This window comes from Eschrichtius robustus, chromosome 6 (assembly GCF_028021215.1).
Source record: "Eschrichtius robustus isolate mEscRob2 chromosome 6, mEscRob2.pri, whole genome shotgun sequence".
NCBI lineage: Eukaryota > Metazoa > Chordata > Mammalia > Artiodactyla > Eschrichtiidae > Eschrichtius > Eschrichtius robustus.
Window position 1 is genome coordinate 48,524,712 of NC_090829.1, and position 17,875 is coordinate 48,542,586.

The 17,875-nt window shown below is 38.3% G+C and overlaps 1 protein-coding gene across 1 annotated transcript in view; it reads left to right on the forward strand.

The window, feature by feature from the left end:
• Positions 1-17,875, forward strand: part of LOC137765868 (EGF-like and EMI domain-containing protein 1) — a 503,956-nt gene that overhangs the window by 43,062 nt on the left and 443,019 nt on the right. Inside the window, 2 exon segments of the mRNA XM_068545640.1 lie at positions 14,218-14,352; positions 16,746-16,855. Coding sequence (XP_068401741.1) covers positions 14,218-14,352; positions 16,746-16,855 — 245 coding nt within the window.

Here is a 17,875-nt window from a genome sequence, read left to right on the forward strand (position 1 = left end):
TTTCTCTCTAACTTCTCAATACCTTATGGTACCCTTCAGGTCACCACACCTTTGTTTGTTGACTCCAGAACATTATACTAATAGCTTAAGGAACAGGAAAATTGATACAAGTTCTCAAATTATGTCATAACATTGGAGATCACAAGCTTAACCATACCTAGGGGGATAGAGGGTCAGATGGCAGCAGCAGCAGTATGGTGCCTTATATTAATTTTAATTAGTGTTTTCATTAGGAAGTGTCATATTAGATTCTGATTTTTTAAAAAATGACACACTATCTACTTTCATTTGTTTCACTGCACTACAAATCCACAGTGATATTGAAGTTCAAGTCTATAAATTTTTTTTGAGAAATCTAGCCTCAGGCTTTATGAGCTTAAAAAAATATATAGATTATATAAATAGATTATATAAATATAAATAGATTGTAGAGAACAGAGAATATGGAAAACATTTTCCATCCAACAGACATAAAATTGAGAGAGGAAAAGAGTAAGTACAAAAACTAATAATACGAAAGAGTAAAGACACTATTTTAAATGCTTTATATGTGTTAACTCATTTGTGTTATCTTGGGTACTGGAGCCCTTTTTAGGCAGTGATGCATTTACTTGTTCAGGTACCACTTACTGAACACCGTGTCTGTGCTGGTCACGGAACTAGGTTGGAAGCATTAATGTTTTAGAGGAAGGTGGAGAACAATGATCATATTTAAGAGTTTTTAAAAAATAAGTCCAACTTCTGGTCAATCTGGTGTTATAAGTTCATATTTTGAGGACGCTCTGCTCAAAGTATCTACCAAAGCTAGATAAAATATTTTAAAAACATAATAATAAAAAACAGTGTAATGTGAAAATTTTAAATTAGATCTCTAGGTGGACCAGAGACTGGACAGAAATGCCAAGCAGTGGTGAGTTGAAGTCCAATGTGGGCTTGCTAGGCTCTGGGTCTGGAAGCAGACAGAGGTAGCTTAGGCAGTGGAGGGGCTGGAGGAGGATAAAAGTACCCTGAAGCCAGAAACAACATGAAATTAGGAGCCATCCCTACCTGGCTGACCCCCTCCCCTCAACTGTTGCCTGGGACACTGATTTCCAGGAAGCTGTGTGTTTAGCACAGGGAGGACAGAATCAGCCCATGACCAGGACCTGAACCAAACCATCTGCTGCCTTGGTTTACGTGTCTGTAGAAGGCCCAGCCATATCATGGGGGCAGTAACTCTGAGCTAACAAGATAAGACACCTGGCTCTGGACTGAGTGCCCAGGAGGATAGGTGGAAGGAACTACAGATCAGCCAGGGATACTGATATGGAAGACATCTCAGTATGCTGCGGTATAACATGGGACTGTTTTTATTTTTTTCTAATCACTACTTTCATTTATGTTAAGTTGCTTCCCCTTTTCCCATCCTAACCAGTCATTAGCTGATTCCAGAGTTTTCCAGTCACTTTCATTTATTAACTTATTCCCGCTCAGTGTAAAACTTAAATCTTCAAAATCTGGCTCTTCCTTTATGCCACGACAAGCTAGAACTGTAGCCCTGGTAGCTTGAAGTGATCAGTAAGGGCAAAGGCTGGTTGTGGTATGGCTCTGAGGCATCTTCTTTTTCTCCCATTTCCTCTGACAGCCCTATAGCTCCTCCCGGTTTGGGAAGGGTAGGGAGAAGGGGTCAAGGAGGCTGACTTCCTGCTAGTCATGGAGGTGGTGCCCGGTGTTACTTGGATCTGGCAGGGTTCTGTCTGAAGTCGGTGCCCTCTATTTTAGGTTCCCTACGTTCTTGGGAGAAATAGTCATCTTCAACATAGTCCATCTTTGAGGATCATCGCAGAGAGGGGCTGCACAGTTTCCCTTTGGGTCCTAACAATGGTCCACATGCCCAACAGCTTCTTTGGTTGGGTGTGTGATCACTTGACCCAGTAGCCATATGGAGCCTGATGACTTCTTCCCCTCCACTCATCTTGGTCTCCTTTGCGTGAAACCAAAGTGACCTTCCAACTTTCTGGAGGACTGAGATGAAGTGGGATTACTGCAGCTCAGTACTGACAAGCCCTACTTTATAAACTCTTTTTGTAGGGTCTCCCTACTTTGGTTCTCACATCCATGGACCAGAATCAGGCACTCATTTACATAAGACTCCATGACACCAGGGGACTCATGCTAAGTACTTCCAAGAATGCACCTGCCAATGTAAAGGTAACCATTAAAATATTAGAAATATAATTTAAAACTAGGTCAAATAGATTGTGGAGAATAGAGAATATGGAAAACATTTTCCTTCCAACAGACATAAGAGTGAGAGAGGAAAAGAGTAAATACAAATTGCTGGTATACAGAAGCCACAAAATGAGATGGTAAAAATAAGTACCCTTGTAATGAAAATGTATTAACTATATTTACCTTACCTATTAAAAGACAGAAACTAACAAGTTTTTTTTAAAGACAGCTAAAGTTGTAAAAGAATGCATAGCAATATTTAAAGTATCAGAACAAGATATGCCTAAGAGAATGCAAACCAAATGAAATTTGGTATAAAAATGTTAACATCAAGCAAACAGATTTTAAGGTAAAACAAAACAATACAAACACATTATCGTGAGTTAGAAGACACAATGCAAAATGAAAAGGAACAATATACCAGGTATATACAATACAGATGACCCCTGAACAACATGGGTTTGAACTGCACAGGTCCACTTATATACAGCTTTTTTTCAAGAGTAAATACTATAGTGCTGCATGATGTGTGGTTAGTTGAATTCAGGGATGCAGAGGAACTGGCTATACCAAGGGCTCTTTGGATTTTTGATTGCATGTAGAGTTGGTGCCTCTAACATCCGCATTGTTCAGGGTCAACTGTCATCATCAACTCGTAAACACTTAACAACATAGCCTCAAATACATAAAGAACTAAACTGTCAAAATTGCAAGAGTAATGTCCAAGGTAACTAATGGAAGATTTTAATATGCATCTCTCATGATCCAAAACCAAGCAGAGAAAACATTTACTAAGTGTAGAGGCTTGATCAGTATAATGCACAAGAATGAATGTGTGTTGTGTGTGTATATATGCACATATCCATGTTCTTATTTACAAAGAATACATATTATTGAGTATACATGTACACAAAACTTTTACACACACTATACAAGAATGATAGATCTTTTTATAGTCATAGATTTTGAAGAATCACTATCATCTGGATGATAGTCTTTGACATCTGTATAATTTAATTAGAAATCAACAACAGTCAGTTCTTCCATCTGTCGGGCAAAAAAATTTGTCCTCTACCAACTTACGTTTGGTGGTCTGGGGACCTGCAAATTAATTGACAGTAGGCAGATTAACAGGAGAAGAGTTCATTATTCAGGCATGCAGGAGTCCTCTGTAGGGAGGAGCACACAGAACAGCTAGGGGTAAAGGTTTATACACCAGCTTAATAAGTGGGGAGGAGGGTGCTTAAGGCTTCAAAAGATGTAAGGTTCTGATGATGTTTGCTTACACAGATTTTTTTGGAATGTCCTGACTCTCAAGGTCAGTTGCATTCCTGACTGAGAACTCTGGAGTAGAGGGGGTGGGGTTTGTGGCAGATGACTCTAGTAAATCTTTGCTTTAGGCAGATAGGGAAAGTTTATGTTAGATTTCTTTTTGCATCTGTAGCTCAGAGGTTTTCACTTTGAAGTAATCTTTATATCATTTTAGTGGGTTGTTGGTTGCTTCATTTCCCCCATGTAAAACATCTTAGAAAGAAGCTGGGTTGATTGCTCTGGAGAGAAGGCTCAGATTAGAAGTTATGAGGTAAAGATCTGCAGAAGGAGAGAAACGCATAGATTAGAATGAGAAAAAGAAAGAAAATAAAAGATTAATGTTTAGAGCAAACTACAAATTCAGTTTCTAAGTCTATAGTGCAGCTAGTCGATAAGATTTTAAGCATTAGGTTTGAAGTATTTTTAGGTGGTGGAGTGAGGACGTCAGTGGCAATTCGACGGATTTCCTGGTTTGAAGTTTGGATGTCTTTGGCGATGGCAAATAGATATCAATGTCACAGTCATGGTTATTTCCTGGAGCAGAGCGTGGAAGAATGAAGGTGTTCCGGTGAACTTCCTGAGCAGTCCATACAGTAGAGCGCCAGCCACAAAAGCTGCCCATATATGATCTGTTGTAGTGATGGGCCCTTTGAAGTTTATGTCAAGTCATTCAGCTTCAGCTTGCAGGGCTTCTTTAGATCCTGGGGGAAGAGGACAGCTCCAAGACAACCTAGAATTGCCTGGGTTAGTCAGGCTTTAGTTCTCAGCGATTTCCAATCAGGAGGGTGGGAGAAAAGTAGGAAATGTTAACTTAGAGGGTTGTAGCTAGGTATTGAAGGGAACTAGAAGAATCTAGAATTTGGTAAGGATTGACAAAATACGTAAGATAGCAAGATCTAGTCCAGTTTACGGATAGAGAGTAAAACCTCAAAGGCAACGAACAGGGCTAGAATCTGATAACCCACAAGGGTGGGTTATAGCTTTCCATTGAAACAAAATTTCTCTCTGTGATCCTCTCAATTTTAATCGGAAATAATCAAAATAAGATGAGTATTATTTACAAAATACGTCTGATCTTATTACATTTGGCCAGATTATTTACATAAGTGCTGCCAGAATGGCAATTGACCACATAGGCCTTTTTTAAAATTTGCTTTGCTGGAACTTTTATAAAGGAATCTCAGATTGGACTTTAAAAGCCTCTCAAACCTCTCAAGGCTAGGAAGCCAAGGCAAAAACTTGTCAGTAGACTTCACCTGCAGTATACATGTGAGTAAATTCCTCTGTTCTCAAGGTCCCCCAAATATCCTGATTCCAAGGCCTCTGAAGAAGAGACCTTCCTTATTTACCCGTATGGCTGGGAACCCTCTAAGCCACATGCCAGTCCAGTTTTTCCAACAGGGCTTTGTAAGCTTTGGCTCCTTCAAGTCAAACTTAGTTCCTGCAAACTGTCTGATCATATGTGATTCTATGCATCATTTTAAAATATGACATTCTAGTCAAAGCCTTGATTATATAACCATGTTTCCAATTATGTTTTGTTACAAGGAGGACAGATTCTTATCAAATTTATGCAAGTAACTATATGCCATGAACCTAAGAATGCCTAATGAGAGTTTCCAACGTCTGGAGGGATCAGGCAGAGAGAAAAAGATAAATGTTTAAAAGTTTCATTTTTGTTTACAAAAGTGTAATTTACAAAATTGTAAGCTATAGATAGCTTAAGAGAAAAGCAAAGAGTGTTCTTTAAATCCAGCAGCAATATTCCAAATAAAAGCCATAATCGTCCTTTATGAGTTCATTCAGTCCCATGTAATTCTTGTTCTGCTTGATCTTGGATTAGCAGTTTCATGAACCTATCAGCTTTTCCACTAGAGTTCTAGAAATCGTGACTTAGTTCAGTGGTATAATCTCAAAGTTATTTAAGCCATGCCATTAGAAGCTTGTACCCCAGAATACCTGGCATAGTCCTTTTTCATGGGTCTTTAAGAAAGATCCTTTTTGTTAAGATAAACACTCTAGCCTGTAGCTGATTGCAAGAGCTTTCAGGAAAGCATCAGAGTAAAACAACTATCTGTGTCTGAAAAAAGATTTAAAATAGCTTTGGTTAAAGATCTGATGAGAGTTCATTATAAAAGTAACGCAGTTGGCAGAGAATTTTGGTAGTTTCCATGACATAAAATATTTTAAAATAAAAACTGGAGATATGGCTGAACATTTACTGTTGTTTTCTAATATCAGGTAAAATACAACCAGGACATACCATGGACAGTGAGGGCATTGATAAATCTCAAGGAACTTCATAGAATTTCTGAATACTTATATTAATACTATTTACCCATACAAATATAACCTAGGGAAGGTTAAGCATCTCTCCTTATTTGACAGTGCTTTTCATGCAGTTTAACATACCTAATTAATTTTTAACATCTCTCTTTTTACAAGGTGAAAAAAACAAATCCTTTGAGATTTTTTAGGTCCCTCTGGGCGATTTCAAAGTCAGTTCAATGTCAAGATTTTATTTAGGGTTTGACTTTGAGAAGGCAAAATATCCAAGTTGAAAAATGTAAAAAGGTGTGAACACTTGATTAATAATAGGATCATAGGTCACTGTTTAACAATACTTAATCTATTCAACAAAGTGACAATGAAAGATTGTAAAAGTAATGATAGGAAGTTACATGGTTATAAGATAAAGCTTAGCTCTTTTGATAGTTAGAAGACTTGGTTCTCTTAAGCTGCCAGGAATATAATGAAGACAACAGGAAATTATTCTGAAAAGACACAATCTTTGTTTTCTAGGCAGATTACTTAAAGGGTCTAGAAAAACCTTCTACAATCCCTTCTTAAGAGCAGGCCAATAGCCCAATGTAAAACTACAGTTTGGTTTTAATAGAGAGAGGAAACCAAACTCTAGTTTTGCATTCAGGTATTGTTAATAATAAAGCTCATTTAAAAAAAAAAGTATAAATAAACCCATTCAACTGTAGCCAGCTTTGACCATTCAACATAAAATTCCTTTTCTGCAAACCTCCTATGACTTTCTATACCATTCAGGTTTTGTCCTATTCTTTCCTTACTTTAGGACAAAATTACTCTCCTTTTTCTTTTAACAATAATGTGTCTTATATTCCTTGCATACTTTTCATACAAAGTTGTTTTCCTTCACTCTCTTATTTCTAGTATTTTTATTCACATTTTTATTATAATTTATTTTTATTAGGAGTAACTGTTGTAGACTGAATTAGTAACTGTTATGGACCTCACCTCAAATTCATATGTTGAAGCTCTAACTCCCCATGTGAGTGTATTTGGAGATAGGATCTTTAAGGAGGTTACTCAGGTTAAATGGGGTTATAAGGGTGGGGCCCTGATCTGATAGAACTAGTGTCCTTATAAGAAGAGGAAGAGGCACCAAAGACTTCTCTCTCTGTGTGTGCATACAGAGGAGAGTCTGTGTGAGGACATTGGAAGAAGGCAGCTGTCTAAGCAAGGAAGAGAGTTCTTACCAGAAACTAACCTTGCTGGCACCTTGATTTTGGATTTCTAGCCTCCAGAACTACAAGAAAATAAATGTCTGTTGTTTAAGCCACCCAGTCTGTGGAATCTCACACTAATACAGAAGACTTTCTGTTACAAAGAAAGCTAGGAAGTAGGCAGTTGTGAATTGTCTGTCATATACCAGCATTTTGTAGCAGATTAGTAAAATTTATGAATATACCATCTCACCATTTTAAAGATATATACGTCTTTATAGTACAGTTTCTCAATGTGGCAAAAGATTATGTTTATTTACAGATTTATATCTTTAACCTCTTTATACCATGTAAAAATAAAAAGGCAAAAGTATATACAATTTAACTTATGCTTAATAATGAATGTCAGCATTTGATCTTATTTAGAAATGATTGAGCTATTTAGTGAATATCTGTTACTTAACTTATCATCACTTTAAGGCTACAGGTTACCAAAAAGATTATAGAAATTATTTTTAGGCAGACATAATATAAATCATTATTATTATTGAAATAAAATTTCAAAATAATGACTCAATTTGATTAAAATCAAATTCATTATATTTATAATTTAAAATATCTAGTAGATACACTATTAGCTTACTTGAGTAGCAAACCTAGTAAGATAAATTTATGCTTGTATTATACTTAATGCTGATAACTCAGAAGACAAACCTATTTTTATTAAACCAATAATAATATTACACCAGTCTTATTTACAAAGATTTATCCAAATCACATAAATTTGAAAAATATTTGGGATAGTTCCTATACTTCTGGGAGGTTTAGAAATATTTAATTTATAAAAGAGCTTATTTGTCTCTAAGCCAAATATAATAGAACTCTTTTAAGGGATTTTATAAATTGATAATACCATCCAGAGGTAGGATATCTCACGTATACATAACATACGACAAACATAAATATACAAACAGATGCAAATAGAGATCTTACGTGGCTTTCATTCTGAAATTTTAGCTGTGAGTCAGGCATATTATAGTAATGCTAATTACACTAGTTTATATAAGAGTTGGTTCTAGTCTTTGCCCCACTTTATGTTTTATCCTAATTACATTGCTGGCAGATGGAACAAGTTGTTACCTGCTCAACATGAGAGCAAATCTTTCCACCAATATTTAAAGAGAAGGTTTTTAAGATTTTCTTTTGCCTTGATATATAATCTTATGGAGGCTGTAGACTAGAATTTGGGCAAGGGATTGAGGAGACATCAAGTAGTTATCTGGGTGTCTCCAAATTCTTCTAAGTGGATAAAATATCCAGTCTGTTTCCAATTGGCCCCCTTTTTTTCCCTTTTCAGCTTCAGATAGTTGCTTTTGGGGGTCCTTAAGCATCCCTGAAAGGGTCAAGGGGCCTAAATCAGTTGAGTGACTTCTGCGCTTTAATTTTGTTAAGGGAATATTTTAGGCTAGCTTTGATACTCTTTATGTTCTTTCCATTTGATCTCCTATAGGTACTAATAGGGCATTTTCTTAGGATGAAAGCTCTCGAAAAATCCTTTAAATATAAAAGTTTTTCTGAAATAATCCATCATCTGGCCATTGACAATTAGGATCTGCATAGATATACCCATTCCAAATGTGACTCAAACCAATAAGACTTTTTGTGGCTTAGTCATGAACACAATAGGTGTCTCTGAAGAGGGCGCAGAAGATGCAGCTTCCATAATTCAAAATAACTCCCAACTAGAGGTGAAATGAAGAAAACCAAGTTGCCATAGGTGCTAAGAATGCTTAGTTCCAGTCTTCCCACAAAAGTGAGGCACCTCCAATCACAGGCCTGCAAATCTATGATACCAGATGGGTGATACAGAGATCGGAAGTTGCAGCACTACGAAGGCATTGGGAAGGAGATGACAAGGGACCTTATGGGTTGAGACCCTTTAGGATTCAGTCTTAGACAACCTCCCTGAGAGCTGGCAGTGGTTGGCAGGAAGTTTTGCTTGTGCACCTCATGTCTCAGTACTCTCTCTGGTTCCAAGCTAAGCCCTCAGGACACAAAATTGAGACAGAAGGAAAAACTCATCTGGTTTTATTGGTGGCCCACAGCAAATTTGTCCAAGCAGATACTGGTCCAGTGAGAACCGCAAACTCACCAGTCTGTGAGGGTGGCTTGAACAGGCTTATGGAACCTATACCTGTGTTCTTTGCTTTGACTGTCCTTCTTATGACAAGCAACACTTTTAGACATCACAACACAAAACAACAGCAAAAAAGAAAGTGACAAAAAGACAGCGCAATGACTATTTATTGGAAGATCCAAACCAAGGGTCATAATACCCAAAGAACAAGACGAGTTCTAACCAAAACATTTTCTCCTGTAAATCTAAATTTTGGAAACTTTCTTTCTGAGAAGATGAGAGGCTCTTATCACTTTTGCTCAACTGGACCCCAAGCAGAGATCTGGGAGTCTGATGGTAAGAAAGTTTAATTTTGCCAGCTTGGTCAGAGATCCTAAGAGCTCAGCTGCTGTCTCCAGAGTGAGTGAAGATTTGTAAACCATTCAATCCTTGTTGCCAAAACTGTTGGGAGGAAAATCTTTTCCTCTGTCAACTGAGGTTCGATTGTTAATCTCCTGAAAGATTAACAGGAGAAAAGTTTATTACTCTCGTGCAGTGCATGCAGGAGTACTCTATAGGGAGTAGCTCTCTGAACAACTAGGGATTAGGATTTACATACTAGCTTAATAAGGGGGGTGGTTTAGGGCTTCAAAGGATGGGAGGTTCTGATGAGGTTTGTTTACACAAATTAGCTTTGAAATGTCCCACTGCCCAAGGTCAGCTGCCCCTCTCCCTGCTCCCCCCTCCCCCCTCCCCCCACTGGAGACTTCCCTGGAGTGGTGAGGAGGGAAGTGGGAGGGGGCACTTGTGGCAGTTGGCTCTTGTAAATCTCTGCTTTAGTCAATAGGAGAAGTTCAGAAAAGATTTCTTTCTGGACCTGTAGCTCAGATATTTTCACTTTGACGTAATCTTTATGCCATTCTGGTGGGTCGTTGGTCCTTTCACATGGAACCCTGGAGAGGTTCTGCATTAAGCATTTAGAGTGGAGGCAAGCAATGCAGAGGGGAGATGTGTGGGGCTGGAGGAAGAGAGTTGTCTGAAACAGTGAATGTAAAGTTAGTGCAATCCCCAGGTCCCTTTCTCCAAACTGTAGACCTGGACAAATAGCCGTGCTTTAGTCCCACGAGAGAGAGAGAGAGAGAGAGAGAGAGAGAGGGGGGGGGGGGGGCGGGGGGAGGGGAGGGGTGGAGGGGGAGGGGAGGGGTGGAGGGGGAGGGGGAGGGAGAGGGAGAAGTTGGATTGGTTCTTTCCTCTGGAGAACGAGAACCAGAGAAGCTTCAGAAGGGGTGCAGACTGACACTGTCTAGGAGTGGATATGGACTAAAAACATAGCTCCCTTCTGCTATCTGGTCCCCAAGCACCAGCCACAAGCTGTCTGCTTCCACAGGCAAGAAACTGGAGCTACTTTTCTGAAAAAATGAATGGCCCTAAAAATCAGATTTCCATACACTGACATCCAGGAGCTTCTCAAAAATAAAGTTCACCCCTAGTCACTTAACAGTGAGTCCACCAATTGTAAGCCCTTTCTATCACACATAGCTCCCAATCAGCTTCTGGTGCCTCGTGCTTAAATATAGACAGGCACTGATAACCTGATACTTGAGAAAGCCTAAAACAGAAGAGAGGGGCTAAAAAATTCCTGAACTGAAAGGACTCAGAAGAAATAAATATTTCATAGGAAAATATAAAAAAAATTTAATCTGTAATTCAGCTGTTTATATAAGGAGACTGACATCAGAGTTGTTTACAGTCACAAACTATTAGAAACAACTATATGTCTATCAATAGGATGTTGGCTAAATTAATTCTGCTATATTATTCTGATAAGTCCATACTCTGGAAAAAAAAAGGGTTAAAGTAATTCTATAAATTTCAAAATGGAAAAATATTCATACCATGTTATTTGATAAGTTAAAATACTTTTTATACAATTAAAAAAATAGTAGATTATGATCCCATTTATGCAAAAATATGTTTGTGTGCTCCCAAAAAGAATTGAATATGAATACATCAGATTACTAGCAGTGGCTATATCTGGGAGCATCTTAGGGGCAAACTTGACTTTCTGTATTTATTCACTGTTCAAGCTTCTTTACCACTAACATTTATGGTTTTCAGTGTTAAGAAAGGAGCTTAATTTTTTTAATCGAAACATACCAGGACACCTGCAGAATAACTAAGTGACTGATTTTATTTAGCCACATCTGCTTAGTAGGCAAGGATGATACTGCTTTACCAAAACATTCCCTAGCATGAATTAACCTAAAAGAAAAACTCATCTCATCCAAAACTATGTTGCTTGTTAGCTCTGGTTCAGTAATATAATATGTGAAGTTCTGAAGTCACATTAACATTTCTTACGATGTTATCAGCGAAATTATTTGGTGACAATCTGGATTACATATAATTTTCTAGAAACTTTAGTCTAATACATTTTCCTTTTGGTGCATAAAATTTGTGCTGTGCCTTTTCTTGTTCACTGGTGCTGCTGGGTTTGGGTCTTCTGAAGGTACAGAGTTCCCTTGGGGACTTCTTTCTTTGTAGGAATGAGGAAAACCCCAAGGAAGGCTTGGTGGATTCCTGAGACTTGGGGGCCCATTGCTGGATTGGGCTGGGCTGTTACTAGTGCGCAGGAGCAGATATGACCTAAGTCATTATCAAGGAGGAGAGTTGGTATCAGAGAGGATCACAGGTTCATCTCCAGGTTCTGTCTGTAGGAAATGAGACCAGAATAAAAACTCTCTGTGGCTTCCAGTGCCCTGAGAATAAAATCAAAACCCCTCAGCCTGAAAGGCCCTGTTTGCCCTACCAAGCATCTCATCATTTGAGCCAATTTGGCCTTTTTTCAGATCTCTGGAGGCCAAGCGTTTTCCCATTTTGGAGCCTCTACTCATTCTGTTTCTTTCCACCTCAATGGCATCCCCTGGCTCTCCTGTGGCTGGCTTCTGTTCACCCTTTCAGGTCACAGTGTCACCTCTTCAGTGAGGGCTTTCCTAATTAATGAATCTTAGCAAGCTTCTTCTATCTCTGTTTCAGTCCCCTGATTGTTTCCATCTTAGCGCTTCACATTTTGTATTTATTGAGGCGCTTTTACTTACTCTCCCTTCTACTTAGATTGTTGGTGCAAACTGAACATGGCCTTTCTTTCGTTTGTACCACCTGCAGCTGAAACTGTCAGCACAGTGCCCAAGTCCCTCTCCTTTATCACTGCTCACCTGCAGGCTTCCAACTGCTAGCATGTGCAGTTCTGTGCCTGAAGACTTACTCTGGCTTCTGGAAGCTGACTCTTCCTACCTGTGCTTCTGCCTGAAATGCTGGAGAGGAAGTAGCCCTCAACCAGTCACTGATAGGAATCAGTGTATAAATGCCCAGGCTCCCTCCCCCATTTGGGGAGCTCGTCAGCTAAAGTTGGCTGGCTCAGTAATGCATCCTTTTTCTTGGCTAACTCTCCTTCACTGTCTCATTTCACCACTTCCTTACTGATGTTTTCTGCACTTTCCAAATAAACTACTTATATTCAAATCCTTGGTGGCGGAGGTGAGGGGTGCTTCTGGCACGTGTAGGTGACAGTATTTGCTGAATGAATGGCTGGCTGGCTGGCTGGCCGGCTGGGTGGGTGGGTGGATAAATGGAATAATAGATAAAAAATAGATTACAAAATAGAGTTCAAGGCTGCATGAGGTGTAACATTTCAGACTACTGACTGAAAAAGCAAATGTTTGGTGAGCTCATTCTAACTGGGGCTAGTTGGCTCCCCCAAAACACATAAGCCCATATAAAGATGGAGGTATAGGCAGGTTAGAGACAATCTAATACGGCATTTTTAAAAGCTAAGTTTTCTTTAGGTCCACTGCCCAGTTCTTGATGATCACATGGATGCCCGACTTAGGTGCAGTTTTTAAATTTATTGTTTTATTACAGTATTTACCTAAAGCGTTAAAATGTGCTATGCAAACTCATAAATGACGTTCAACATGAATTTTATTCAGTTTAGGTGAAGTTAACAGTCAAAAAAATTACCTTTCAGAAATATATCTGGAAGTGAGGATTGGACTGTAAGTGAAATCGGAGGGTGAGGTTTAGTCAGACCCTCAGAAAGAAGTGATCACAAAAACGGACTGCAGCTGTGGAGGGTAAGGTAACTGATTTTAGTGCAGCAATCGCTATTAGCTGTTTTTTTATCAGTGTTAACACTGGACAGGTTCACAGAGTTGTTTAGAGACAGACTAGAATCCTGAATCAGAAATCATTTCTATTTTCAGCAGATTATGAATATGGAGAGTTCAACTAGACTATGAGTTTCCTGATAGCAAAAAAAGAACGTCAAAGTCTGACCCTAGGGAGGTCAGTGTACGGCATGCAGGTGACTTTGAATGCATGAAAAGTATGAGTGTTTGGGCCAAACGGCTTTTATAATTAGTGCTGTTTTCAAAAGCAAAGCAATTGGTATGGATTAGTAAATCATTCATCGCTAAGTAAAGCATTCCTCAGATTACAAAAGAATTTAATTCTGACACTCCAGGTGATGAGTGTTATCTAGCCCCACACATTTAAAAATTAAAGATAATATATCTAAAATCCTGTAAATTTATATAAACTTTCTATAAGGAAATATTGATATAATGGTGCTGGTTGAAAAGTATTTGTGTTTAAATGAGCATTATGGGTGAACCTGAATTAACTAAACCTGTCGATGGAGATATTGTTCAGGAATAATTTCCAGGAAAAATTTAACTCCTTTTGATGAATCAGCCTGCCTTTTTTCTTCATGGATATTGGGAATCCTGCAGTTGTGTTTCTTCAGATATTTTGGCTACCAAAGAGATCAGAACTTAATTTGCAGCTCAATTTTCTCAAGCACATGGGAACTTAGGACTTTTATATGTGTCTTCTAAATTTTTCCTTGTTTTTAAAATCTATTCTGATTTTTCTTTTTCCTGGCCTGCATTTTTTTTTTTTCACATTGCCCGTATTTTTCTCTCCTACTTTATGTAAGTCACCACAAGCTTTTTGTGGAAAATGAAGGAGCAAATGATTCATGAATAAAACATAAAGAAGTAATCTATTTTTATTGCATTACTATTCTTTTTTTTTTTTTTCAAGGCCAAATGTTTGCGAAGAACAGCAGCTGACTGCGGTGGGACTACCACACCCTTGTGTCCAAGCATTCACGCACATCATCAAGATCTGGAAACAGGGCTGCAGTGGCCCACGGTGGTGTGTGGGTTCTGAAAGAAGGTAAGGGTGCTCCTGCTATGTCCTTTTGATTCCTGAAAATCAAAGCCAAAGCCTGAACTGCATCTAAAGATTTCATCCAATAAATTTTAGAAAATAATTACATAATTAAGTAAACGAGTATAACATATGCCCACCAGGAACTTTCAAAGTTATATATTTTCCTTCAGAAATAGGCTATATTATTACTTTAGTTCATGCCTTGTTTTATGTGTGAGCTATTTGGGGTTAGATGCCACTGATTTTACCTCTTGACATAATAAACTTTTGAAAGCTGTAGATCAGAAGCTTGAGAGAAACAAGGAATATTGTGTTGGTTTGCTAAATTTAGCATGACTTGGATCTGGGCATCTACGACTGTGAACCATCTCACCTGCCCCTGGTTCTCTTGTAACGCTTTGAAACCTAGAGCTTCTTTAACTTTATTATGGCATTTGAATTAGGATTAACTTGGCTGGCTGGGAGAGGAGAGAAAAAGCAAGTATGCACTTTCTGTGCGTGAAGCCTTCATAGGAACTTTTTAAAAAAAGTTTTAAAATAATTTTATAAAATATCTAAGTATCTCTTAACACAAATAGCTGCTAATGTGTTCAGGTTTTACGTAAATGAATCAATTTGGTCTGAATTCAGGAAACAAAGTTAAAAAAAGTGTGGCTTTAGATTAATGAATTTATTATTCTTATTATTACTACTACTATGATTACTAAAAGAAAGTTGAGGGCATTTGTAAATAACTGGGTTTTCCATTGTGTAGAAATGGCAGAACACTGATAATATAGGACTAAATAAAATAAGATTAAATCATTTATAATTGTGGATATTTACATATACATTGTGTGTGTGTATTTTTAATCTTTAGATGAATAGTCTTTTTTTTGGTCTATACTCAGGACCTTTAAATTAAATTTAAATCAGAAAAAACTTCAGGCTTTTACTGGCTGTGTGGCACTGGTAGAATTTCCTACATTTCTCTGTGCCTTAGTCTGTAAAGTTGGAAAAGTAATACCACATATGGATATTATGAGGATTAACTGAAAACATATTTAACACCTGTGGCACAATGCTTGGTACATAGTAGGTATTAGAGTACCTGTTTTTGAAAATAGCTTTTCATTTAGATTTTTTGGTACTCATCCCATGAGGTTTAATCATTGTTGATATTACACTGAACCAAAGAAAGTCCACTACCATATAGACGTTCAGACTTGGGAAAGCAAACATGAACAAGTAAAACATGTTTTATTTATTTTCAAGAGCTTAATAGTTTTATACATCTGTTTATTCAGCAAGTATTTATGAAACTGAGTTTGGAGTTGAGGCAGTGTTAAAAGATGTTTGGCATTTTTGCCAAACTAATATCCCTTTTGTTTGTATGTAAGTTTGCAAACCTACACTTATATCCCTGTTGAAGAGATGCACCTCCAAAATATTAGGTGACACTTCAAGATGGTGAATAATTGTATCATAAAAATTGACATTAAATCCTACTTTTGACAGAAGAGAAAGAACAATATACATTGACATGATGGGGAAAGAGAAGTTGGAGGAAGTGAAACTTGAAAATGGCTTTGAATATGAAGGGGATTTGGGCTGGGGATATGAGGATAGGTATGTGAAAGGAAGAGAATATAATACTTTGGGGGTAAAGAGTAAATATGACATCAATTTGTTAGAAAGGAAGTAAGCCAGTTTAGAGATGTTTGGTATTATGGTCTATTAAGAGGTCAGCACAAATAGTTATAGTGTAGTGTTTTCAATTTTTGTTCATTATTGCCCCCCTAAGGAACCTTTGTAAACTTTTTTTGAATTTTAGTAATCGTCCCCCTCCCCCATGAAGTTTTAATACCACAGATATACTTTGTTTCTGTTTGTGAACTCTGCTGGTTCGTAGGACCACAGACCATTGTATTAGCTAAGATTTTTTTTCACTGCTCCTACCCAAGAACCAATTGTCCCCCCACTTGTGGGTAATGTCACCGCTGTTGAGAATGCACACTATCATGAGACCAATTCATGCGGGGCCTTCACTGTCAGATTGAAAAGCATGTGCCTTATTATCCTCCAGGATTTCATTATTCTCTTCATAATTTTAGGTTCCATTTTTGATAGCTTCAGTGACCCTTAGGTTAGTTTATGCTGCAGGACTGGAGGCCCCTCTTAATTTTCAATAACCTATACCTATATTGAATCTTGGTTATATATTTAGTAAGGCGTGTGTGTGTGTGTGTGTGTGCACACGTGAGTGCATGTATAATGTATACAGATAATATATTTGTGTGTGTGTGTGTGTGTATAAATGGCAGGATTTGGATTGCAGGGAGAATTTTTTAGTGAGTTTAAGGTGACAGCTTTGGCCTTAAGAGGAAGCATTACTGATCTAGATTCCTATTTCTTAGGACCCGGTACTACACCATCTACAGACAGGCATACAGCATGGAGCAGCTGACCATCTACAGGTGCTGCCCTGGTTGGAGCTGGCAGGACAATGAACCAGGCTGTCTATGCTGTAAGTTATAATTCTTCCTGTCTAACTCTCTGTCACTAGAAGTAGTGGTTTCACTCTGTTTTGGGCTCCAATCATATCATGCCTGTCAAGTTTTAGACATCTTTAGAATCACCACGGATTCAGAGCATCTCTTTGGACTGAAAATGCGCACATGACACGTGCAGAAATGCACAAAAAGCCTTTCTATTAAGCGCTGCTAATGATAGGTCAGAATTCAGGACCCATAGAACTGCTGCTTTATATTCTGTCTCTTTATGTAAAAGACAGTTTATTTAAAGCCAGACAGGTTACACCTTGTAAGCTTCCATCTCCCTTTTCTGTTTGCCCCTTTCCCATATCATCAAATTTGTAATCCACAGCTGATTCAAAAGTCCGGAGGGAAATCACTGTACTAAATCTAAATGGGATTTCTTGACTTGTGCTTGTCATGATTAATTGCAGAACTCGGGAGGCAGTTTACTTTTTAAGATGAGGTATGCAGTCCTTTTACAAACCTCTGGTTGACGGTATTGCAGAACCTTTGGAGTATATTTGACAGCCCTCAAGCAGCAGAACTAGTGGCATTATATAGTTCATTCACGCCAGGAGAAATGGCTCTGTATAGCGACTTCTTTACCTATGTGTTTATGGTTATTGTGAAGTCACTTAAAATGCTTCAGTGTGTTGCAGTCAGTGCAGACCACAGCACAACAATTCATCTCTCCTGTTATCCTGCACCTGCGGGAGTTTGTTGGTATCCTGCTCCCCTCCCCGCCGTGCTTTCTGCTTTCGAACTATCTTAGTGAAGTTGCCTCCGGCTTCCCATGGTAAGCAGGCTTAGTGTTGAGGGGGTCACTGTATTTGCAAGCAGTGCTAGGCCACTGCAGCTGGTTGGCTTAAACTCAGTGAATACATCTGCCCACGATGTCATCTCAACTATATTATAGACTCCTGGAAATTAATGACCGTGAGATGAATTCTTTATATTGTTGTATGGCACCTAGCACAGTCCTTTGCCTCTGGTAAGTATTCGTATTTCTT